Raw genomic sequence first — 27656 nt, forward strand, 5'->3', positions numbered from 1 at the left:
ACATAAAATATATATTATCAAAAATATAAAAACTTACACATAAATAAAAGAAGCCATAACACATGTTAATGTTTAGATAGCTTGTTCTATATGTTATTTTTCTACATAATTTTTTAAAATTCTGAATATAAAATTTAAGTAAAATATACTAAAGTTAAAATATATTGAATATTTAATGAAAAAGTAAGATAGAATGCATTTTAAATTCTTATTTTTTATTTGTAGTTATTCAAATTATTGTGCATATATTTTAAATAAATGAGGAATAACCATAAGAAACACTAAAAACAAATGCCATTATTTTATATAAATAATAATTAATTGTATTTTTGTTTTTAATTCTATATCCCATAAGCAAGCTAATGAATTTATCAAAGGTTTACATAATAACATCCTTTGTATTTTAAATTAATTTCTTGAAATAATTTGACAAACGTATTGTTTAAATTTAAATAATTTTATAATTTAAATTAACAGTTATTAAAAAAACTTCTAAATAGTTTAGTATTGGACAATTTGAAAATCTTTCAGAAAATTTTAGAAAATAACATTTCCAAATGATACATCAATTTTATAGTCATTGAAACTATTTACAGATATCTAATTAACATAGAAGTGCATTTGAACCTGTAACAGAAGTAACTGTATAGCAAGTATGTAATTCTTTAATTTGCTATTACTAACAAATCAAATTTCCACCTTTATTACAGGAATTTTTTTTAATCAAATTATTTTATCCAATTAAACTTTGTTCTTGTTCTGTAAAAATAATAATTAGCTTTAATTATAAACAATGAGAATTAATTTCATTGTATGCTAATAAAAATTTACATTAAAGAAAGATTTATAATGCATAACAGACACGTAAACTGACTTGAATAAATCTCATAAGGAAGAATTTTAGTAATATTAGTGATGCAAAATTATAAAAACGTTAGAGAAAATTTTTTTTTCCCCTGTACAAAACAGACAGACAAATAAGAGAATATAATTAATAAGCTTAAATATTTTTAGCAATTTAGTTATATTTATTACTCGGTGAAAGTATTTAAATGAAAACATTAAAATATAATAAATATAATGATTAATTAAAAAAATAATGAAATTATGTTTAAAAGTTAGTCTTTGGTAATTTCACAACACCTATATTGTCCAGAAAGATAAAAAATTAAATGAGTGAACAGTTTGCTTGTCTGTTCCTATTTTCAGGTATCATGAAGAATTACCTATAATCATTCACACATGGAAATAATTCATATTATTCATGAAGAATTGATTCAAGTAACAGATATAGACTGAGTTTAAATATTGGCATGATGTTAAAAGTTATCAAAATTTCATAGGTCATGCATTTCATATTTTTTTGTTAGTAAATGATAAATCAAAACAATCTTAGAACAGCATCAGATGTAGTAGAACTACTGACTTGACTAAGAGAGGAGTAAAGAAACATTTGATTATGATAGAATTTATATGATTTTATATATATATATATATATTTATATATATATATATATATATATATTTATATATATATATAAGGTAGNTGTAACTTATTACGTTTTCAAAAAATCAAATATTAAAATTTTATTGAAAAAAAATAATAGAAATTTAATACAATTAAATTCTTGTTTTATAAAAATTTAATCTTTATTTTAGGTTAAAAGAAATAGAGAATATTATTTGTTAAAAATTTTTACAATTTTTCACTATATAGATTTTTCTTTAAAAAGATGTAATGTTTATCTTAAATTTGTTTTATTTATTTCTTTTACAGTCTGAATTTGGTAAATTTTCACGTGATCATATTTTAAAAGAAATAAGTTCTACATTATCAGAAAGAAAAACATTGTACAGTAAATTGCAAAATCTGGAAGAAGAATTAACTTCACTTGAAAAAATTTTATTAACTAAAAGAAACCTTAATGAAATATTTAAACAATCTCCAAGTATAGAAAATGAAGAACACTTTAAAAAAGAAGAAATCGAACAAAAACAATTAGCTTTTCGTGAATCTATTATCATACCAAATTTTGAAGATCGCATTAAAACTATCATTAAAAATGCATTAATGGAAAACAGTAGTCCTATACAAGAAGAAAGTACAGATAAACTTTCTACAACCAAAGATTTTTCACAAGGGGAGTCAACTATTAATGATACTTCTAAAACTTTACTTCCTAAATGTTCTCTTCAAGTAATAAATACTGCAAAAATGCTAAAAGAAGAATCACATTTATCTCCAAAGAAGAATTTAGCAAATGGTTTAATCAGTCATCAAGAAAATATCACAAAGATTTTGTCAGATAAGAAAACTAAAAGCTCATTAAATTCAAAATTGTGTCTTGAGGATTTAAAATATGGAAAATTATTACATTCAGGAACAATTAAATTAACAGAAGTATATTCTCCAATCAGTCCAAGTAGAACACCACCACTTTCTGATACTGAATGTCAAGATTACATTTCAACTGTAGGAAATATTAACACTTCATTATTTAACATTCATAAAAATTTATCATTGAACTTTGAATCACCTAGTCAAAAGTCTCTAAAGTTATCTCCAAAAAGCAGTCCAGAGAAATTGCAATATGTGGAATTAGAAACTTCTGGCTTGATTACTCCAAAAAAATCACCTGATGATTCACTGTCTTCAGAAAGTGGTTTTTATGATATAAAGAATTCCAAACAGACAAATTTTGTAAAGGAAGAAAATATTAATGCTAGTCAACATTCTAAATCTCCAAGCATATCATCTTGTGTAGACTTAGTACAAAATCATCAGTTTGGAATTTCTAAACCAAGAAATGGTTTTTCTATTAAAGAAGAATTATTGCAAAATATTCTTCATACTGAAATATGTAATTTGAACAAAGAAAGTACAAAAAATTTAAAGCGAAAATCAGTTTCTAACAATTTGTGCCCAGAAAATAAAATGAAACTGTATGAAATGGCAAAATGGAATTTTACAAAATTGGCAACTTCTAAATTGAATAATAATCAAATTAGCTTCAAAAATATCCTTGGTAGTTCAGGTAAGTAATGGTTTCATTAATTAATTAATAATGGTAAAATGTTTATTTTATAATTTAAATCTAAAATAGAAAATTTTTCAAGTTTTACATTTCAAGTTCAAGTTTTTATTAACATGTTCATGGCGTCAGTAGATAAATGTTTAGGCAGCTGCTGGGCATTACGAGTCACCCATTACTCGTAGGCTATTCTAATAATTCAAGTGAATTGATAAAAAAAAAAAAAAAAAAATACAGATAAGTCCAATTATCATAGGCTAGCTTGCAAAATGTATAATACTGTTTTACTGAATATTAATTTAATTACTATATAGGAGGATAATGTCATTTTTCTGTGTTTGTTTTAAATGATTGATTAGTTTTTATTCTTAAAGGAAGAATTATTAGAAAACGATTTATAATAATCACATTAGTTTTTCATTTTTGAGTGGTACTGTATTCTTTTGCTGTTATTTATCATTATTTGAAGAAACAATCAAGTTTTAAAAAGTTAAATAATAGCTTATTTTATTTTTTGAAAACGGGCAATGAAATATTGCAAACTAATAAATATGATGTTAACCTTGAGCTTATCGATTATAAACATCTGCTGAAACCCAATTCTTAGCAAATAGACATCCACAATTTCCATAAATAATTGGACTATAATTTGGAAATATTAATTATGAATTACAAATAAATTTGGCACTAGAGGGAAGTGTTAGGTGCCATCTTGTATTAAATTTAATAATTATAATAATTAATTAGAATATAGCCTGATTATTTATGGCAATTGTGGGTGTCTACTTGAGATTATCAACAAACAACACCACTAAAACAACCTGACAGAATATTAAACTACAAGCCAATCAATGTTGTATGTCATCAGGCTAGATAACAGCTATAATACTAATAAATTATGAAACAATTTGGTACTAGAGGGAGATGTTAGGCATTATCTCTTAATAAAATTAATAATGTCAATTATTAATTTTATTAAGAGATAATTATGCTAACTTGTGGATGCATTGCTCAGACCAGAGGTCTGGGTAGCATAATTAGCAATGCATCTGCATGTTAAAGTGGGAGTTGCGGGTTCGAGTCCTGGAGCAGGACTCGAACCCGTTCTTTTCTTCTAGTAGATCTAAAGCAGGGGTGTCCAACCCGCGGCCCAATAAAGGTTTAAACAAAACCGACAAATGTTTTAATTTTATTATTATTTATTTATTTCAACGGCATAAACTCAGAAAAGACGTTTCACAAAGCCATAAACCTTTATTCATATTTTAATTTTGAGTGGAAATGAAATATTTTCATGTACTTGAAGATGTGTGAATGAGGAAGGATTACTAAATAAAGCTGGAGTTGTGACTCAAAGGATTATAGACCCAAATTTGGTGAAAGGAGAGAAAGGACAAAAGATAAAAAGTTGTCAGAAAGGTTAAATAGTTCTTCTGTTAGGCAAATATTGAGTCTTAATTTTTCAACCTTTCTCACTTCTTTATTTTTTGTCCTTTCTCTTTTTTTTCCGAATTTGGCTCTATAATTCTTTGATTCACAACTCCAGCTTTATTTAGTATTCCTTCCAGCGTAGCAAGATTTGGCTACATTGAGCCAAATGTGGCTACTTTTTTAGTTTAACGTAAAAAAATATCATTTGGAGCTTTGGCTACTTTTGGGGCTACATATCATTTATAAATATGTTAGTGGAATAAAAATGCACTTTAAAATGGTGTTTCTTGGTTTTTTGTTAATCAGAGACTCAAATAAACCAAATATTTGCTTTTTATCAAATAAATGAATTTATCTATTTGTAAGTAAAAATTGAAAGTGTCTGTAAAAGTAATTTTTTAAAATATCCTGTTTCGTGATAAAGTTTTAAAACTTATTATTATAATCTAGACATGTTAATCCTTAAATATACTTGTATATTCGGCCACAAGTATATATTATATATACTTGTGGCCCAAAACTCCTTGACTTCTTCTAATGCGGCCCAGAGAAACAAAAAGGTTGGACACCCCTGATCTAAAGTATTTAATTAAAAATTATAATTATTAATTTTATTAAGAGATGGCACCTAATGCCTTGTTTCATAATTTATTAGTATTATAGCCGTTATCTAGCCCGATGACATAAGGCATTGGTTGGCTTGTACTTGAGATTATCATATAAATATCATTATCAATACATTACTAACAAGGAGAAGAAAGACATTTCTCAAGTATGAATTTGGCTAAAAATTTGACATTAAATATTTCATTATTTAAAATATTACTTTTCCAGCTATTATATATAACACAGGGAAAGTAAGGCGATTGGTCAAAAAATGGGGTCATTTATTGACTGATTGCCATATATTTTTGGACTCAGAGCCTTGAAATGTTGAGAAATGCAAAAAAAATTTGGGTAATTTCTGTGTGTTTGGGGGGAAGAATTTTGTTCACTCTCTCTGAAGCTTAATAACTCCAGTGCTTTTTGTCAAAAATTTCTGAAATTTAGCATGGAGGTTTGTTTATTAGGGAGATTGATGCTATTAAATTTTGGTGGTTAAAGGTTAGGGTGGGAAGATAAAGGGAGTCGTGTGTATCTCCAGTAGGGTCAATATGGTTAATGACAATTTTACTCATTATTAGCATTTACAAGTTTTTATAAAACCCATCCCTGCTCTCAAAATTAAACTTTTTGCCATTTTATAATAATCTATACTAATATATAAAGAGGTAATGTTTGTATATATGTAAGTTTCGTTGCAGCAGGTAATCTCCGAAACTACTCATCCGATTTCAAAAATTCTTTCACCAATATTTAAAATGGAACCTCAGGGTGGACATAGGCTGTATATTATCCGTTAAACATTCATATAAATTAAAATATATAATCTAGGTTAAGGCTTTCATGTCCAACAGATGGCGCTACGAGTACGACGCCCTAAGTTTGCTTTTCTGTGAGGCATTACGCTTTTCTGTGAAAATGAACTAAAGTGGATCATCTTCTATCTATTTATATAAATAAAAATGTAATGTTCGTTTGTTCCTACCAATTCCTTTTAAATTTTGACACAACGCTGCATTCGAATGCGGATGTGTTTTTATATCATATACGTGTCGAAATTCCCCCCACTGAAGGGAGATGGACAGGATTAAGACTTACAGTAAAGAACTCTGCTTCTATTTATACTATTTAAGATGCGGTTTTTTGCGTTTTTGATTGCGTTTTAATAGGGTACGTCAAGAGAATGTACACTAAGAAGAAATTTTTCGTAAAATTTCCCCTCCCACAGGGGAAGTGTTATACATTTATAATAGATACATTTTGAGCCATAACAACGTGTGGCGGGGTCTGCTAGTTAAAAATTAAAAAGTTTTTAATAATAAAATGTCTACTATGCATATGTAGCTAGAACTATTTCTAAGACTAACAGTCTAATAAAGTGTTAGTCTTATAAGTGTTAGTCTAATAAAATGTCATAACAGATGGGATTACACACACTGTTCTAAACTTTGCCAGGAAAGTTAAGCAACTCTGATTTTTTTAAAAATGGAATAATTTTCAGGTCACCTTTACTGGTTCACCCATGGATGCTGATCTGGCTGGCAATCATTCATAGTTGTAAACTAATATCTTATTGTGTTCCATCTGGCTGACCATTATTTAAAACAACTACTTGTTTGAAACAACAGCACCAATACTTTTGATTTTGTTGAAACCAGTTTATCATACATAGTATCAACATTGATTATCTTTCTAAACTAGAATTTATTAAAATTGAGAAAGATGGAATTTTCCTTTTTAAGAAAAAGAAAACAACATATGCAAATATCATAAATTTCGAATTTTGTTTTCTTATGCTTTACATTGAAACTTAACAAGATTGTCATAATTAAAATGGTATGTCAATTATTTCACTTTTGTAATTTGTATCTTAAGTTGGTAAATTTTTTTTCTTAAAAGCTTTTCTATTAGAAAAAAAGAAATTTTTTATGTTAAAATTTCTTGAAATACTTTTAGCTGCAATTATTGTTTTTAGTGGAAATTTATAATAAGTTTTAAACAGGAATTTAAAATATTTAACTAAATTTTATTAAAATAATCTAGTATTAACTATGCTATTGTAAAAAGATTAACAATAGACAAATATATTTATTTAGATGAAATTGAATAAAATAATTTGCAGGAAAATGAATTTTTCATTGTAAACAAAATACGAGGTCTTTTCAAAAAGTATCGGACTTTTGTTTTTTCCGCGTAAACCAATGATGCGGGGGAGGCCTCTTTCGGTGGAGTTGTGGAGGGGACAGTCATGCACAGCCCTGAATTTTTTCCCGCCTGCAGGAAGCGTCAGTCGCTGGCAGTCGGCCTATGAGTGAGAACGTGTAGTGAGCTCTCGTCGGATTCCACTAAGTTGGAAAATGACCGAACAACGTGAGCAGTGATATTACATCAAATTTTGCCAAAACCTTGGCGATACCCAAGTGTAAACCATTCGCAAGATTCAGCAGGCTATTGGAGACGATCCTTGAGGCCAAAAAAAGCACGGCAGGTCCGCAGCAATATCAAGGTCATGTTGACAGTTTTTTCGACTCTCGTGGGGTGGTGTATGCTAAGTACGCGCCACAAGGCCAAACCATCGCAAAGGAGTACTACCAGGAGGTCCTTCATCGTCTTTCCGATGCTGTGCGACGCAAACGACTGGATCTGTGGTCGATCAAAACTTGGCAGCTCCATCATGATAACGCATCCGCCCATTCTGCACATCTGATTCGGGCTTTTGTTGCCAAACACAACACTCCTGTGTTCGTCACGCTCTGTACTCTCCCCACATGGCTCTGTGTGACTTTTGGCTATTTCCCAAGCTGAAAATGCTGCTAAAAGGAACCCGATTTTAGTCGAGAGAAGACATCGCGCAGAATGCGATGGACCGGCTGAAGGCCATTCCAAAAGATGCATTCCAGCAGTGTTTCCAGCAATGGCAGGAACGCTGGGAGAAGTGTATACACTACCAAGAAGACTACTTTAAGGGGATTAGAGTTTTGTACCTCAAAATCAATAAATGTATTTTTACCGACTAAAGGTACAATACTTTTTGAACAGCCCTCGTAAGTACATCTTAAATAGCTCCAGCAAAATATTTTAATGGACCAAAAATGTTTATAACGTAGTCAAATGGGTCTTTATCAGTTTGAAAACACAAAAGTTTAAATGAAAAAGAATACAAAAACATTCTAAATAAAATAGACCTATTTTATTTAGAATGTTTTTGTGTTCTTTTTCATTCAAATTTTTGTGGTGTTCAAATTAATGAAGACTCATATAGAAAGTTGAAAACATTTTTGGTCCATTAAAATTTATAGCTGGAGTTATTTAAGGTGCACTTATTTCATTCAGTTACTTATCCAGTTTTGGAAATTTATTTTTCTTGTATTTAAACATGATACAAGCATTGTAAATTTTTAAAAATTTTATACTTATAAGTTATTTCAACAGTAATAAATTGCTAATATATTCATAAACAAAAACGAATATTCTAAATTATTTAATAAATATTAATTTAATTATAATTGTTAAATTTAATAAGAGATGGCACCTAACTCTTCCTTCTAGTGACAAATTATTTAGAAATTAATTAAATATAAGTGCAGAAAAGTAGCTTGATATAATCCAGTGGTTGTTTGGTTTTGTTAACATATTCATTTTTAAATTTTCATTAAAAAAAAATTATTGAAACATGTACTTGAACAAAGTGAGAATTTTATATTGAATAATAAACTAAAAATTTTAAAGTTAATATATATTTTATACTTCTGTTTTGTTAAAGGTTTATTTTAATGCTTTAGTATACAGTATATTAAAAAATTTAATTTATTATATAGATGTAACTTCCAAAAAAAACTTTTTAAACAAAAATTAAAGGCTATATAACACATTACATTTAAGGTTTTAAATTACTAGAAATTACTAGAAATTTATCAAAAGAGAGAACATTTTCATCTAAATAAATCAGAACTTAAAATGAGAATTCAAAATTATTCTTAAAAATTTAGTCCATTTTAAACAAGTTTGCACTTACTATATGAAGCTGCAATTGAATAATTTATCACTAATTTTCAATCTTACTGACTTTTTTAACTAGCATTTATTAAGTTAAATAAAATTGTGCTTTGATTTTGATTAGGCACTTTCTTATTTCATAAATTAGCTTAGTTTGAAAATATAAATCAAATAATAATTTTTAAAAATCTTTTTTAATAAGTATTCTCTCTCATATGTTGCTTTATGCTATTGATTGCACAGTCTCTTATAGAAATATCTATACTTTTGAACACAGTTATTACAAAGATGAACTAATTATAATAATATTTTTATAAAACAAATTCTCTGTAGTTCAGCAATTTGTTATTCAACTAAAATCAACAACTGTTGTTTATTAAATAAGACCTATCACAAAGGCAAATAATTTTTATTTATATTAGACATTAACTTATATTAATTTTATGTTGGTCTCTTTCAAATATCTGTATTTTCTTTTTTAAATATTTAAAAGTTGTTAGTTATAAGTCACAATGGCTTATGATAATTTATATATTTATTTATTTAACTGAAAACGTTGATATATGTGGAATAAATACTTCAGAGATTATAATTGCTATCATATTTTCATAATTTTAAGTAGTTTCTAAAAAGCGTTTTCTATCCTTTGTGTTCTATTTCCAATTGAAAATGTTTAATAAATTTTATCAAAATTATGAAAACTCTAGTTAATTCATTCATTGAATTACTAAACCAGTTAAAAATAAAGTTAAGATTTATTAATTATAATAGTTATTATTATTAATAGTAATGCATTTGTAATCTCATTTGATGAAAGAAATTCAGATTATTGTATTGCAAGCAAATAATGATTTCAATGATCAATGGTTAATATGTTGATTAAGGCTGATAGTAACTGTTTTAACAGTTGCATATTATCAGCTAAATGTTGTGACTGATAGTGCAAAAAAGATGGTTCTTAGTTTGCCTTTAAAGGCAAAGTAAGAACACTAGAAGCATTAGATATTTTTGCAGAATCCCTTAAAGGGAATTGCATTAATAGCAAGGATGCTGACTCATTATCTACTGCTTGGCAATCACTCCTTGTTAAGATGATAGTTTTCAAATTTAAATAACTAAAATCATTCATTATAGTGTAGAAATCAAGGATTTAATACTTCAAAAATATGTTTTTCTGGTTGTTTTTAGGCTTTATCTTCATATGCTTTTATCCAAAATTAAAACCATTTAAATGTTTTCAACAAATAGGTTTATAAATTAAATTTAAAATATTTGTATGTTTGATTCATGGATAAACCTGTCTCAGGTTTAGCTTTGAACTACTAAATTCTAAAATTTAAATTGGAATTTTTAAACATTTGATGATGATATTTATAAAATTTTAAAAATCATTGAATGTTTGAAATATTTAAATTTGGAATTTCAGAATTTAGTAGTTTAAACTAGTAAATTCAGCAGGTTTATAAATTAAACTGAAAACATTTGTATGTTTTGATTAATGAGTAAACCCATTTGCTAGAAAAGTGTGAATGGTTATGATTTTGGATGTTATCTTTCTAGCTTTATGATTCTATCTTATGCTTTTTATGATTATTTGTTTTCTTATAATTCAGTAACTTTTTTCAAGAAATTGTATGTTTTAGAAATAAGTTATTTAATTTAATTGAAATTTCATTTAACTTTATTAATACTAATTTTTTTTATAATAGTATAAAATAAACATATCTTAGACATTTTTGGATCACTTATTTTTAAAAATTTTTAATTTATGAACTTGTCTTGATGATTCCAAAATTTTATGCAAAAAGTTTTACTTGAAGTTCAGTTTATAGTTTAAAATTTAATTATAAAGTGTTTTTCACCTTTTAATAAACAATAAAATAAGTATTGATAATTAATTAATCATCTCTGCTTCCATGGAGTTCATAACCATTTAGAAATATGATCTTTCAGTTATGATAGATCTAATCCTTCTGCAGATAACAGGTGGATCTAAGAAGTTTACAAAGTGATGTGATTAACAAGAAAGATGAAAATAGTCTACCTAATCTTTGGAAATGGATGCTGATCAAAAACTAATTAATTAAAAGCTGACTAAGTTAGCAAAATAACAGTTTAAACAATTATTTAAAATCAAATTATATATATAAATCATAACAATAAATGAACAGTTAGACCAACAGAAAGTGCAATAGAACAACCATGATGAAATTTAAATAAAAACTGCTTGATGAGATGTTCAAATGATTGAAACTACAAAAGACTTAAATCTATCATAACTGGAAAATCACTTCTAAAGGTGGACAATTTAATGAGTTGAAAAGTACTCAAATGTAAAAGAGAGTATTTCTAAGCAAATGTGAACTTTAAGAAGGGACAGGTCAGTAAATATTTTCATATTTAGTGAGTGTTCAATTTAAGTATTGATAAAGAACTAATGAACTAATTATATTTATAAGAATTAATGATATTGCAATTACAGTGTTATTCTGGTTTATGAGTGTACCCCTATTCTTGAAAAACCTCTCATAAATCAAAATCTTGTAAATAAGGATGAGTTTTTCTATTGTTTCTTATAATCAAAATTTGTACCTATTCCAACATAACCAGTCATCTTACAGTATGCTCTCTAAACAAGATTAAAGTGCTAGAAAACATTTGTTTACTTATCAAGGATTCTAAATGAAATGAAATAAATAAAATTGTTGATATAAAAGAAACTAATTTGAAACAAGAAAAAATAGACATAAATCATCAGACATTTCTTCATTTAATGGTAAGAAAACAGTAAACAAGAGTAAAATAATCAGTTTTTTTAATGAATGAAATCATAATTGTCAATAAAATGATCTGAAATATAGAAATTAAAGTTCAGTAAACTGCACAACTGTGTTGGAATGATTAACATTATTCTTAAATGAAGACAATGTGAATGAAACAAAGAAAATTGGATTGGAAATAGATTGGAAACCATGAGTCATTTAATTGGAGACTGCAGGAATTTGATCTTACCATACTTAGTTAGAATATTTTTTCTTATAACATACACCAGCGTATAGTTATATCAAATATTTCATCTCATAAATCAGCACGAAGAGAGAAAGAAAATAGCTCATAGTATTGAATTTTCACATATCAAATACTCATAAAATCTGAGTCACACTGTAACTTATTACGTTTTCAAAAAATCAAATATTAAAATTTTATTGAAAAAAAATAATAGAAATTTAATACAATTAAATTCTTGTTTTTTTAATCTTTATTTTAGGTTAAAAGAAATAGAGAATATTATTTGTTAAAAATTTTTACAATTTTTCACTATATAGATTTTTCTTTAAAAAGATGTAATGTTTATCTTAAATTTGTTTTATTTATTTCTTTTACAGTCTGAATTTGGTAAATTTTCACGTGATCATATTTTAAAAGAAATAAGTTCTACATTATCAGAAAGAAAAACATTGTACAGTAAATTGCAAAATCTGGAAGAAGAATTAACTTCACTTGAAAAAATTTTATTAACTAAAAGAAACCTTAATGAAATATTTAAACAATCTCCAAGTATAGAAAATGAAGAACACTTTAAAAAAGAAGAAATCGAACAAAAACAATTAGCTTTTCGTGAATCTATTATCATACCAAATTTTGAAGATCGCATTAAAACTATCATTAAAAATGCATTAATGGAAAACAGTAGTCCTATACAAGAAGAAAGTACAGATAAACTTTCTACAACCAAAGATTTTTCACAAGGGGAGTCAACTATTAATGATACTTCTAAAACTTTACTTCCTAAATGTTCTCTTCAAGTAATAAATACTGCAAAAATGCTAAAAGAAGAATCACATTTATCTCCAAAGAAGAATTTAGCAAATGGTTTAATCAGTCATCAAGAAAATATCACAAAGATTTTGTCAGATAAGAAAACTAAAAGCTCATTAAATTCAAAATTGTGTCTTGAGGATTTAAAATATGGAAAATTATTACATTCAGGAACAATTAAATTAACAGAAGTATATTCTCCAATCAGTCCAAGTAGAACACCACCACTTTCTGATACTGAATGTCAAGATTACATTTCAACTGTAGGAAATATTAACACTTCATTATTTAACATTCATAAAAATTTATCATTGAACTTTGAATCACCTAGTCAAAAGTCTCTAAAGTTATCTCCAAAAAGCAGTCCAGAGAAATTGCAATATGTGGAATTAGAAACTTCTGGCTTGATTACTCCAAAAAAATCACCTGATGATTCACTGTCTTCAGAAAGTGGTTTTTATGATATAAAGAATTCCAAACAGACAAATTTTGTAAAGGAAGAAAATATTAATGCTAGTCAACATTCTAAATCTCCAAGCATATCATCTTGTGTAGACTTAGTACAAAATCATCAGTTTGGAATTTCTAAACCAAGAAATGGTTTTTCTATTAAAGAAGAATTATTGCAAAATATTCTTCATACTGAAATATGTAATTTGAACAAAGAAAGTACAAAAAATTTAAAGCGAAAATCAGTTTCTAACAATTTGTGCCCAGAAAATAAAATGAAACTGTATGAAATGGCAAAATGGAATTTTACAAAATTGGCAACTTCTAAATTGAATAATAATCAAATTAGCTTCAAAAATATCCTTGGTAGTTCAGGTAAGTAATGGTTTCATTAATTAATTAATAATGGTAAAATGTTTATTTTATAATTTAAATCTAAAATAGAAAATTTTTCAAGTTTTACATTTCAAGTTCAAGTTTTTATTAACATGTTCATGGCGTCAGTAGATAAATGTTTAGGCAGCTGCTGGGCATTACGAGTCACCCATTACTCATAGGCTATTCTAATACAGGGTGGCACAAGTCACCCGTGCCTCGTACTATTAAATTAATATATTTTATTGCACCTAATAAGATAATATCGATATATCAAATATGATGTTTGTAGAATTATGTTATCAAAACATATGTGCCCACCCCACGGAAAAACAAGCAATTATGTCTGTAGCCCTAACTAGACGTGTCCATATGAGTCACATGTGCCTCGTAATGCCGTGAACGTGTTAAGTAAATAAATATTTGGTATTATCCATTAAATCATATACCAGGGAGAAAGTTAAAAAGTCTGGAAGATTGCTGTATCTGCTTGTAATATTTAAAATTTAAATAATAATTTTCCAAGGTGTAATAATCTCAAAGATGTTTTCTGTTTTTTAAATTGAAAAAAAATCTATAATTGATTCATGGAGTATGATAGCTTCCATATGGATAAATTAATTAGTTAAACACAAGTTTTCAGAAAGCCATAAAACATCTTTTTTTCATAAATGAAAGGTTAACATCATTCTATCATCAGTGCTATCTATCATTCTATCATCATCATCATTCTATCATCTAAAATGCTATGCACTCTACCATGGTAGTGTGCATAGCATTTTAGATGAGTTATTCCATTCAAGCATAAACAATATATATTTTTTGACTCACCCTTGTATATAATATACAAAGACAAGTCAAATACAGAATGAGAATGAATTTATTACCCATGAAATATACAGTGTATTAGGCAGTGTCCAAGTTGATATGGCCATTTTGAAGTAGTCCTCATTGAGTTGTATTCACCTGGCCCCATGTGTCTGCTCTTCCTGGAATCCATCTTTGTCATTGTGTTCAGAACTGATGCTGACTTATTCAGAGTAACCATTTATTTGAAAAAGAAAAAGGATTATGTGATATATACATTGTACTATGCCAAAATAACTGACCTATACACCTTAGGGGTCACAAGAGAGAGTTTACAGGATATTGTGTATAGACAAAAATACCTGAAGTTTGATTGATTTGCTGGCAGACATGGTAACCTCCCTGTCCTGGAAATAGAGTTGAAATCTTGAAATCTAGGATGTCCCAGATTTTGGCAACAAAGTTAGTCCTATTAGGAAGCAATTAAGTTGTCTGTTTTGGTGACGACATTAATCCTTATAGGAGGCATTTAAGAAGTTTGTTTGGTGACATCATTAATCCAAGTAGGAGGCACAGTGCGAACATGATGGGTTAATGATGTCTCCAAAGTTCAACGAATTTTTCGCAGAAAAATAACTTATCAGAAAATGCGCCCACCGTTTGGTGCACTGCTCCGCGACAAAAACAAGCTTAAGCAATGGCGTTGTCAAACGGTGCACACTTGGTAAGTAATCCTACAGTTTTTTGTTTATAGCATAGTTTATATGGATTATTCCCAAAAAATTATACATATTTTGGAAATGTTGAGTCAAAGTAGTCTAGAATCAATTAATTTTATGGAAGAAAACCCTTTCAAACAGCTGTAGTCCGTGAACTGCACACATGCCGGGTTGTGATTGGCTCATATATTTAAGGATTCCTACAACGTGAAATTCTTATAAAGTGGAACATATCTACTGCGTTATAGGGGGGTCGACTGTATAATAAAAATACTGTAATTTATAACATCTACTGAATTTGTTAAAGTGGATAAGACCAGTTTTTTAGAGACAACTTATAAAGTCACATTGTTAATCTTATTGGAGTTACATAAAGGTGTTTCTGTTTACCCCATTTTATTGTATTTACCATGTAATGTTTTATGTAATGAACATCAAAATGTAAATATTAAATGAATCAAATCAAGATACAGATTTAATTTAATACATAGTTTGACTCTAGTGTGTATTGTTTACTAAATGTGTAATTTTCTAAATTTAGTATAATTGCTTACTTTTGTCATAATTCTTTTAAATTTTTCTACTTTTGTATGTCAATTATTTGTTTTATCAGGAGTTAAGCAGTGACTCCCTCCAAGTAAAAAAGTCACCGACTGACTACATATACAGGAATCAGAATAATTGCTGATTTTCAGGGATCAATTTTGCTGCCCCAAACACCTCAAAGTAATTTCAAATATCTCATTTGAAAGAGAATTGTTCTCTAGGTAGTGTGCAAAATTTCAAGATTTTCTATAAAGCGGTTTCAAAATATAAACAATTGAAAAATGCAAAAATCTCCAAAAAAAGCTGTATTTTCTTTATCCAGGACTGCAGACACTCAGAGAGAAAACTACTGAGTCTAGAAAGCTGAAATTTTAAACTTAAGACTCTTGTTATCGTTGAGGTGCTTGTGAAACTTCCAGATTGATAGGTCAAAGTTTATGCGGCTTTCCCATAGAGCTAATTCAGGTTTATGGAATAATTTTATGCTTATAAGGATAAAATTGTATGGAAACAAATTAATCTTATTCAAACTGTTACTCAGAATTACAAAAGCACAAATTTATGTGAATTTAAACTTTTTATATCAATTTTCCTAAACAGCGTATCAAAAGCATTGGTGGTGAATCATTCAGTTGGCACCAACCAAAATGAATTTTGAAAGCATTTGGTTGGCAGTGCATTTGGTCAGCAATGCATTTTGTCAGCGATTTAATGTCTTGATGTAATAATACAATTATTAAACAAAAACAATTGATATCCAAAAAAAACATGAGATGTAAAAAAATTTTGCCAAGTAAAAATTTATGACAATTTAGACAATGGTCAAAGTTTTTTTTGGTAAAGATGAGCTTGGCATTTGGAAGTGGTACCCACAAGATTTTTACCTGCATTTACCTAACATTTTGCCTTTAAGTGCCAAACTACAGTTTTTCTTTGGTAAAAATAAAGAAAATTTTTGACTGTTATCTAAATTGTCATAAATTTTTACTTGGCAAAATTATTTTATACCTCAGATGTTTTTGTTTGGATAAGTGATTATTTGTAAATAGAAAAATTTTGTAGGTAATGATTTTAAATATAAAAAGTAAACTTCCAGATTAATTTTCTCCTAATATGTATGATTTAATGGACATTTTATATGCATGAGTATAAACTGTGTATAAAGTTTACAATAAATAAATTTTTTCATTTATAATTTACAATATAAATATTAAAAAATTGAGAGTTTTAAATACTTTGAAATAAATTATTATAATTTACACAAATGAATACATTTTGAAACTGCTTTAATTACTGTTTTAATCATTTTTAATATATAATTCCTCTATTTATGTAAATTCACTTTAATGCAATTGAAAAATTCTAAATAATCAACTTTATGGAAATAAATGATAGTTAAATCAAAAATTGTGTTTTTTGTTATCAGTATAATCTCTTTTATAGATATATATTTTAAAAAATGTTAGTTTACTCTTACTGGAGTAGGAAAGTTTTAAGTACTGTATTTGAGAATATGGAACAGATCCCTATTTTGAATGTCTTTCCATGGCTCCATTTATGCCCTGTTCTCATGGAACCAATTACTCACATAAGTGGATGGGATTGCTGTAATTGCTCATATGTAATTTAAAGTATTTCTTACGTCTGATATTATAAACTGTTTTTAAATTTGAATGTGGCTGTTTTAAATTTCTTACTGATTACTTATAATGTCTTAGAAGTTAAATAATAATAATAATAATAATTTAAACATATGGTTATATATTTAAATAGAAGATACAAATTATTCATTTTAGATTTTATTATAAATTAGAACCTTTTGTAGTGATGAAATATTGATGTTTAATTTAGTATACCTAAAAAATTTGTAGCTATAGTATTAATACAGTAAAACCTCACTTAATGCAGGGGATGTGTTCCTAGATGACAAAGCGCTAAGTGAAACAGCATTAAACAAGGTCATTTTAACATAGAGTAAATAGGGATAGGGGAACATGCGATCGAAAATAAAAAACATTTTACTTTAAGTTATTTTTATATTAATTTGCATAATAGTATATGTTAAATAACAGATAAATGTATGCACACAGAAATGTATAATAATGTATTAATTAGTTCATTTTTTCTATATTAATAGTTCATTTTTTGTGACGAAGGTCCTGACTTTTCTGAAATTCTTGTTTTTTCTTTTTGCAATAAAGTTGTAAAGTTTTATTTTTTGGGTTCTTTGTTTTCAGAATCACTATTTTCCAGTTCTACATGGATTCCTTGTTCTGCCAGTTCTTGAAGGTTGTTGTTGATAAGACTCTCACCAGAAACCTGTGGTAACTCCTCAATATCCTGTTCATCTACATCTCCTAGTCCTGCTGTATTAATTAGGTTGAGTTTGATCAACCTATGATACAGCAATAGACTCTTCTCATTGAGAATTCTTGGATACCTTCAGCCATGATTTCTTCCACACTTTTTTCGTGCATTTATCAGTTAATTCTTATTCTGGTATATTTGAAACTGAGTCCAGTAATTTTTAGTAATTCGAACACAAATCAATTATTGTATTTATTCAGATACTTGGCAAATCTCATCAACTGAATAAAATTTAAAGATGAGATTTGCCAAGTGTCTGAATAAATACAATAATTAATTTTTGTTTGAATTACCAGTTAATTCTTGTTAAGTGAAGTCGATATTGCATGTGGCATCCATAATGTTATATTCTTTCCAAAGTTGCACCAAACAAACATAGATTTAAAGAAAGTACGCCTTTCTGCCACCTTTTTCTGATTGGTTCATGTTTGTAAATAATCGTATTATGTACGAATCAATAAAATGCTGCAATAATTTAAATCAGCATAAATTTTGAACTTATTTCTTTAGGCTTCAAGCAGACAGCGTTATATCAAATCATCATTAAGTAGGGTCTTACTGTATGTTTAGTGCTACCAATTGACATACACAATGTATATTACATATCAGTGATTAATGCATTAGTATGTAAAGCTGTGTTCTCTATTAGTTTTGTTTTTTGTTTTGTTTATTGTTAGTGAATGTTTTAAGCCTTTTTAGTGTTTGTTTTTCTGTTTCTAAAAATAATAAATTGAAGATTTTGAGGTTGAAAATATAGTATTATATTAAATATTCATTTATTGATTTTGGCTTTGGTAGATTGCAGAAGTATGTGATGGTGTATTCTCCTGATGGAAAAGCACTTTCTTTTTGGTCAAATGTGACTATTTTTCTTTGATTTTTGTAATTTAGTTGTTGCAACAAATTGGCATAATGCTTGCATTTATTGATTTCTCCAAATACTTGATTCAGATAATTCTGTGGGAATCCCAAAACACAGTTGCTATAATCCAGCTGTCAAATTTGTTTTTGTCTTCTTTGGGAGCAGAGAATCTTTGTGTCCATTATTTGGACTGTTCTTTGGTTTCTGGAGTATAATAGTGGATTCAGATATTATGTACAGTTATAAATTGGTGCATAAAGTCCTTTGGATTATAATGAAAATGTACCAAAATATCACAAAAAAAGTCATACAATACAGTTTTTGCTCCCGATATCCAACTTGTGAGTTTTTTTTATTTCCAATTCTGCCAAAAATTCTATGTTCACTATCATAAGCCAAACAATCTCCATATTGAATCGGGCTACTTTAACACTATTATTAATAAATAATGTAACCAACACCTTATTGTTTGCTGAGGGTGTTTTATTAAAAACGAAGTTTGCTCCTGTAAGTGTGCTAACTTAAAGACAGATGCATTAATGCTAGGGATGCGGAAGGTCTTCCCTCGGCTTGGAAATTTGCTGTTAAAAAGCTTACAAGTAGCGCTTCAACTGAAATATGATATTTATTTGATTTAAAGGAAACTTAGTAGCTTCTATTTAGCTAAGATAGATCGTATTAATATTTAGTCTTTGTAGTATATTATTTATTATTTGGTATCGTTTACAATTTATTTTTTATTCTTATTAATTGATATGTTATCAGTTTATTGATATTTTTGAATTTTTGAACTATTGTTCCATTTATGATGTATTCCATTTTCGTATATTCTAGCCTGATGATGATCCGTTAAGTAGATCGAAAACGTTCGTTTTTAATAAAACTCCCTCAGCAAACAATAAGGTGTTGGTTACGTTATTTGTTTATTTTTGCTGGGTACGATTGTATTCACTATTATTAATAATTAAATTCTAAGTAATTTGGTACTAGAGGTAGACATTAGGCACCATATCTTATTAAACTTAATAATTATAATTAAATAAATATTTACTAAATAATTTAGAATAGTCTAGAACAGGGGTCGGCAACCTTTTGAGTCGGAAGAGCCAAAATTACAATTTACAAAATTTCAAAGTTTTTAAAGAGCCACAAAATTTTTTCTTGCCAACAATAAATAGTACTCGCGTCAATAAAGTTTTTTGATAAAAAACTAATCTATTTATTCATAAGAAAAAATATCTATTTATTCATATATAAGTAGTGTTTTTCACAACAAATTAGATAATAGAAACATCCGATGACGGCGTCATTCGAGAGCTTCCGACGGACTGACGACAGTGACGATGCGTGTCACGGGGGAGGAGTGCGGTGAAAAGCGAGTACAAGTGGCTGAGAGATAGAATCGGTGCCTAATCCTCGTTAATCGATTCAGAACGATTTTTAAATATTTTTTTTTTGATAAAATAAATATTTGCGTATGGAACTAAAGAGCCGCAGCTTCACATCCAAAGAGCTGCATGTGGCTCGCGAGCCGCAGGTTGCCGACCCCTGGTCTAGAAGAAAAGAATTGGCTCGAAGCGAGACTCTAACCCGCAATGATTCAATACAGTTTTTGTTTGGCTTATTATTAAAAACATTGGGTCTTGAGATGTTTATATATGCACACTGTCATTTGAGATGCCAACTATATCTGATATCTCAGGCACTTTTACTCAATAATCATTTAATACTGTATGTTGAACTTTTATTATATCTGGAGTAATAGCCATTTTTGATGATGAGCATAACTGATGAACCATGTCAATGTCATGGTTCATCAGTTGTGCTCATGTGACCAAACTTAAATTTTGGAAACCATTTTTTATCCACTGGAAATGAATGAGCAGACTTGTAAAGTATCAAATTGAACTCTGCTTTGATTTCAATGTTTGTTAAACTTTTCAAATGAAAGTATTTTATCACTAAACATCACTAAGCCTGATGTATTAATAATAGCGAGGTTACAACTGACATTTTCATCTCTAAAACACAAACGTTGAGCACCACTATCTTGTAAGCTATGTTCAACATTCACATTTTAGAGATGAAAATGTCAGCCACAACCTCACTAATAAATCAAACCGTTACCTGATTAATTATGGTGATTGTTTGGTTTAGTACTTTATTATTGTTTTCAACTTGATTTTTCTCTATTGCTTACAAAGTCATTCTAGATATCTACTTTGACAAATTGTCAAATGAGACTAATTAACAGTATAGCATTGTATTTAGTAGCAGATTAATGAGTTAGCTAGTGTTTTCTTGATTTCTGGCATTCTGTGTTGTTAACTATATCCCGGTGTGGTGTAGTGTTGTTGATGTTATTTAAAAGATGATATTAACTTATTTAACATAACTGAATGTCACTTTATTCTGCTCAACAAAGGCTGGGAAAGGAGGTGCGGTTAGAGGAGCCTTATTAAAGCTCAGCCTAGTGGCCTGGTCAGTAGTTAATCTGTCACTAACTATACTGTTATATTTGATTTAGAACAAATGACAGTAATAAACAGTAATAAAAATTTTGACTATGGCCTAACCAACTTATGGCAAATCATGTACTTTTCCAAGGATCCTCATATAAGTTCAAATTTAAATGCCTTTGTGTCCTTAATATATTAATGTCAACTAGGACTTATCTATCAAACAAAATCAGAAAAGTTTTTATTATCACCTGTAATAAGACTGTTTTCTGACTCTGTTTACTTAATTTGCAGAACCTGTTATCCAGTTTAATAAGTCCTAATAATAGATAAATCCTAGTTGACGTTTTAAGATTAAATTCTCATATTCATAATCAATCATATTTGTATATGTAATTTATTTATTATAGTCCTTATATATATATATATATCAAAATAATAATTGTTTTAAATTGTTCTTTGAAGTCATTATTATAATTATGTTTTTATATTATATTTTATTTATATCTTCAGAGAAGATGGGTCTTACTGTATGTTTAGTGCTACCAATTGACATACACAATGTATATTACATATCAGTGATTAATGCATTAGTATGTAAAGCTGTGTTCTCTATTAGTTTTGTTTTTTGTTTTGTTTTTTGTTAGTGAATGNAGTCTCAATCTTTGTGTGTGTTATTGCTCATAGTCACAACATTCTCATCAAACCTTATTTTCAAATTGTAATTTTTTTCTTCCCATATTTGCATTTCATTTACAAAAATTTAAATTTTTTCATTTGTATTCTTCAACTTCTATACATTTCTAATTTATAAAAACAAAATATTTTAGACCAATGAAATGTTACCTTTGTTCTTAATATGTTTTTGCCGTTACTTTCAATTTATAATTTTGGTGGTCTTAGATATCTTCTTATTTGTTTTGCTTATGCATTATCATAAACTGTTCATTGTCCTTTGTCATACTTCTAGAAATATTTACCAGTAATAAACTGTCATGTCAAGATTTAAATATGAGATCAAATATAGTTGCTAATGGAGTTTGGCCTAGATAAATGCAAAACACTTCGCGTAGAAAAAGGAATAATGAAGAAAGAAGATTTTGCACTTGGAAATGGAGACATTATTGAATCCATGGAAAAGGGCGAGTTCTACAAGTATTTAGGATTCCAACAGGCCAAACTAACAGAACATACAAAAATAAATCAAAGATTAATTAAAGAATACCAAAGTAGGTTAAATGCTATTCTCAGAACACAATTAAATGTAAAACACACAGTTAAAGCAATAAACATGTATGTCATCCCAGTACTCACATATTCTTTTGGAGTTATACATTGGACTCACACAGATCTTGAGCAACTCCAAAGGAAAACAAGAACAACACTTACTAAGCATAAACAACATCATCCTAAATCCGCCACAGAAAGATTAACCCTTCTATGTAAGGATGGCAGACATGGCCTGACTGACATAGTTAACCTTCACTACAAACAAATACAGTCACTGCGAGAGTTTTTCTACAAAAAACAAGAAACATTACAGTTACATAAAGCAGTAACTCTAGCAGACCCAAATAACACACCATTAAACTTACACTCACATCATACAGACATAACACAACATATAAAAAGCATAGACACTATCAAGCAATTGTGGGCTTGAAAGGCACTCCATGGCAGGCATCCTTACAACCTGGTCCAGGATTTTGTTGACAAAATGTGTCAAACAGCTGGTTAGCTCAGGGATGCCTCTTTGGGGAGACCAAAGGATTCATGATTGCCATACAGGATCAGGTCATAAATACTAAAAACTACAGAAAACATGTATTCAAAGATACAGCATTCACAAATAACACATGCAGAAAATGCCACATCATGCCAGAAACTATGCAACACATCACTTCTGGTTGAAAGCTCTTGGTACAGACAGATTATTTACATAGATATAATCAAGTACAAATATAATACAAGAGCTTACAAACAAACACAAATTATTACCACGAATCATATTACAAATACATTCCACAGACAGTATTCGAAAACAACACGCACAAAATGTACTATGACAGAGCCATAAACACAGATAAAACAAGTTGCCACAACAGACCAGACATCATACTCATTGACAAACACAATAAAATCACATACATTATAGACATATCCATTCCATACATTCACATTAAACAAAACACATGTACTGAAAAAATTAGCAAGTACACAGAATGCACTCAGGAAACAAGGCATCTGTAGGGTGTTTATTGTACCTGTTGTCCTCTCCTCAACAGGTGTGATATCACACACACTACACTAAAGCCTGGGAACATTACAATTGAGTAGAAATACATACATCACACTACAGAAGGCCACTATATTGAATACATGCCACATTGTTAGGAAATTTTTGAATACAGACACACACACTGACACACTTATATAATTTTAGTTTTGTTTTGGTTGCTATGCCTTGACTGGTCCGGCATAGTATACAGCCACTGGTGTCAACCGAGTATAACCCACTAAACCCAACATAATAATAATAACAAAGTGCAGGTAAACAGCATTTGTCCAGTGAGAATTACACAGGTTGCCAGATAAGTTTTATAAAAAAAATAAAGCAGAATTCCTTGAAATGTACTAATTTTTGAGCACTTTAAAAATAATTTGGATTACATCATCCAAATGTAGTAGTGTAGAGCCCTACAAATATCTCAATCTGCTAATTGTAGCCCAGACTTGCAATCCTGAAAATCATCCATATTTATTTTATAAGAGAAACATGGGTAATGTGACACCTGAAAATATTACTGTAAAAGCAAAACCATATTGACCAGATTAGAGTTGTTCTTAATCTGTTGTTCTTTTATAGCATGGAGGCACTTCGGTCTAAATGAACAAGTTAGCATATGCATATCACAGTTTGGACAGAATTTTCACTTTGAAAATTTCGAAGTAGCTTTATTTCAAACTAACTGAATTCCTTAACATGTAAATCTCTATATCCCCAGCCAGGAAAAAAGTACAGACAGTTACAAACTAATGGGATTTCAAACTGTCTGAGTTCAAATTAACAAGGATTTCCTGTATGAATAAGGTTTGTCAGATCTTATGCAATTGACATCCTTATAGACAGTATGATAGTTATTGGAAATTAATATTGTAGAGTTCATTAGTGTTGATATTATTTTAAAAAATGTTTATTATGTATATTTACACAAATATATAAAAAAGAAATTTCTAAGATATACTTTAAAATTTAAAATATTTTTCAAAATTTAAATATATTAAATATTTCAATAAAAAAAGATTATTTATAAATTAATATCTACTGCATATTTATTGATAAATAAATTTTACTATATAAAACTGGATTAAGTCTGATGCACATAAATATATCAGAAATATCCAGCACAAATTACACTTACTGAACATGATGAAAAAACAAACATTTTCAACCATTTTTAAATCTTCAGGTTAAAGTCAGTCAAACATCAATGTGAAAATTTGAATGTCACTTTAAAATGCATGGAGCAATCATTTCAGTCTTGAAATATGCAAAGCTAATTTTTGGGGCACAACCATAAACTACAGGGAGACAGATACATTCTGTAAAGCAAGGAAATCTATCTTTGAAATAAGACTATAAATTAAATCTTATTACTTAAAAAATAATTGTCATTTTTGACATTAGCATTTTTCAACCAATGAAATGATTGTTCCATGCATTTTAAAGTGATGTTTTACTGGCTTTAACCTGAAGATGACGATTTAAAAATTATCAAAAATGTTCATTTTTTTTCATTGTTTTAAGTAACTATAATTTGTGCATTGGACCTAAGATTATTTATTATTTTATTTTGGAAAACAATTGAAAATTTTATACCAAAACTAAAAATTAAATTTTTGATTACTAAAATAATGTATTGGTTGTAAGATGTATATAAAATTTATTTTGATCATAATCTATTAGCAAAATGAAATTTTATCAATACTTTTTTTTACAAGTAAATGATTGCTTTTTGAATTATTCATCATTAAATTTGAACAAGTGTAGTCTGTAATATAAAAACAGTTACATTATTAATTCTAAATACAAAATTAATAATGTAATATAATTTTATATTTTTATTAGCTGTATTTATTTTTATTTAGTATTGATTATTGATCCTGGTTTAAAGTTATTTTGAGAACATTTTATGAAATAAAGAAACTTCAAGCTTAAATAAAGTTTTAAAAATAATTTAACTGATAAATATGTTTGGTTCTTAAGTTGTTATAAAATTTATGTACCAAAATCAAATGTGGATATATTAGAACTATAGCAAATAAACTCTACACAAGATTTTCAACCTAAAAGTAGAGCAAAACTACAGCATATTATTTCACTGCCAATAATTTTATGCTGTGAAATTAATTAATTAAAAAACTAGTGTTGCAGTTAAATACTTATTATTTATGTACTGTTACTTACAATATTTTTATATCTTACCCACCAGATGACTTTTCATGTACCAACTGATTTAGGTAGAAGACAATCATCTATTGTTTTTAAAGTTTGTAAGTTTTCATGAATTTCAATATTTATTTTTATTTTTCATTTTTATGATAAAGAAAAATAAATTATTAAAATAAACTTCATGAATCTAAAGAAACTAATATAAAAATTTATATACAATTCTTTGATAATTTTATATTATTTTCACAAAACTTTTTTAAGATAAATTATTTTTTAAGGATTTGTTTATAATTTGAGTATTATGAATAAACTTATCCTGATTTCATTTGTGGAGAAGTTGTGACAAAACAGAACTTTAAGTTGCAGAACTTTGCAAGAACTATTAATTAATTAATGAGATGTTATTTTATTGATGTTCTGTAGCTAGTTTTTTTGTTGCATTTTTATCTTAAGGTAATCACTTTCCAGTATTATTTCTGACAATTGAATTTGCTATTAATCATGCACTATTAATTAATGGAATATTAAACTCCATAATGAAGTAATGAAAATCTATAGAAATGTGGGACTAATCAGGGGTAGGGTGTTTACGAGTTCTTGATTCTCCTACCGCTTACTCGACTCAAGACCTTGAGGTCCGGTCTTGCTTGTCTAAAGGATGGGTTCTTTTGAGCAGAAGGTTTTAAAGTTAAGGATTGCTAGATCCTTATTCCACGTAAAGATCAGATACCAATCTATCATTTTCTTAGTGGATAGATATGCGTTTAATTTGAGGAGGAATTATCATGAGTGATCTCGTCGAGGACTTCAGGTTCAGTATGGAGATGATAATGTCAGAATAATAATAATGTTAATGTCAGATAATGTTAATAAACTTGGATTGGTGTACGTTTCGTACACCAATCCAAGTTCATTAACATTATACCTGTTTATTGTTGAACATTTGTACATAATTAATTAAGGAATCGAGGTTACAGTTCCTTCTCGGGATTTTCACTCGTAATTCATAGGGTTTGGGTTGATAGTGGACAAAATATATATTAGTTGCGACCCTAATCGCAAGTTGGAAATAATCAAGAGAGAGCTTACATACCCTTGCGAGTAGAATAAATACCTCTAGTTATAACGTTGATGTCAGGTTGATCTGAGTTCTTGTTCTTTCCAAGTTCATAATTCAGTCCAAAGTTCGAAGTCAAAGTTCAAGGTCGTAATCAAAGTCTATTGAGGATGGTGGCGACGAGAGGCAGGTAATCCATGGGCACACTCACAGTATAGAAAAATAACTTTCCCCCCTGTGTCGTCATCGCACTTGCCTTTTATATGGGAGCTTTGTTCTCAAGATTTCCCCATGTACATCACAGGTGATGACCTTCTTTGACCAATGGTGGGCAAAGTGACAAAATTATGACACAACAGTTAACTCCTTGCATACACAGACATTTTTGATATTAATGTAATTAAACATAAAAAATACTTAAAACTGAAAAAAAAACAAAAGAAATGCATTAATTTTGAAGAAAAAGTTTCAAATTTTATTTTCCTTTGTCTTGCCTTTCTGTGAAATCTGACGCTGATGAGTCATTGTTTACACAGCTGGATGACCTTGAACACAGCTGGAGTTGGATTTCCTGGGACATTCTCATAGAAGTCTCAGGAGGCGATGAGTTTATAGTAGGATGAATACTAGCTAGATCTATATTTTTAAAAAAATTAAAATTTTTATTGCGATTTCGACCC

The 27656-nt window shown here is 28.4% G+C and overlaps 2 protein-coding genes across 6 annotated transcripts in view; both read left to right on the plus strand.

The window, feature by feature from the left end:
* Positions 1–3170, plus strand: part of LOC111629121 — an 87761-nt gene extending 84591 nt beyond the window's left edge. The window contains exon 17 of the mRNA XM_023372991.1: positions 1778–3170. Coding sequence (XP_023228759.1) covers positions 1778–3043 — 1266 coding nt within the window. The 3' untranslated portion in view covers positions 3044–3170. The remainder of the gene's footprint in view (positions 1–1777) is intronic.
* Positions 617–27656, plus strand: part of LOC111629114 (uncharacterized protein DDB_G0284459-like) — a 39789-nt gene continuing 12749 nt past the window's right edge. For 2 of the 5 annotated variants that reach the window (XM_023372976.1, XM_023372977.1), the window contains exons 1-3: positions 620–653; positions 6568–6902; positions 12449–13706. In XM_023372976.1, coding sequence (XP_023228744.1) covers positions 6900–6902; positions 12449–13706 — 1261 coding nt within the window. In that variant the 5' untranslated portion in view covers positions 620–653; positions 6568–6899. Of the gene's footprint in view, positions 654–6567; positions 6903–12448; positions 13711–27656 lie in introns of all 5 variants that reach the window. The other 3 variants (XM_023372978.1, XM_023372980.1, XM_023372979.1) reach the window with 3 other exon arrangements.

This window comes from Centruroides sculpturatus, unplaced genomic scaffold (genome assembly GCF_000671375.1).
Source record: "Centruroides sculpturatus isolate CEXI.00-Female unplaced genomic scaffold, Cexi_2.0 scaffold639, whole genome shotgun sequence".
NCBI classification, from domain to species: Eukaryota; Metazoa; Arthropoda; class Arachnida; order Scorpiones; family Buthidae; genus Centruroides; species Centruroides sculpturatus.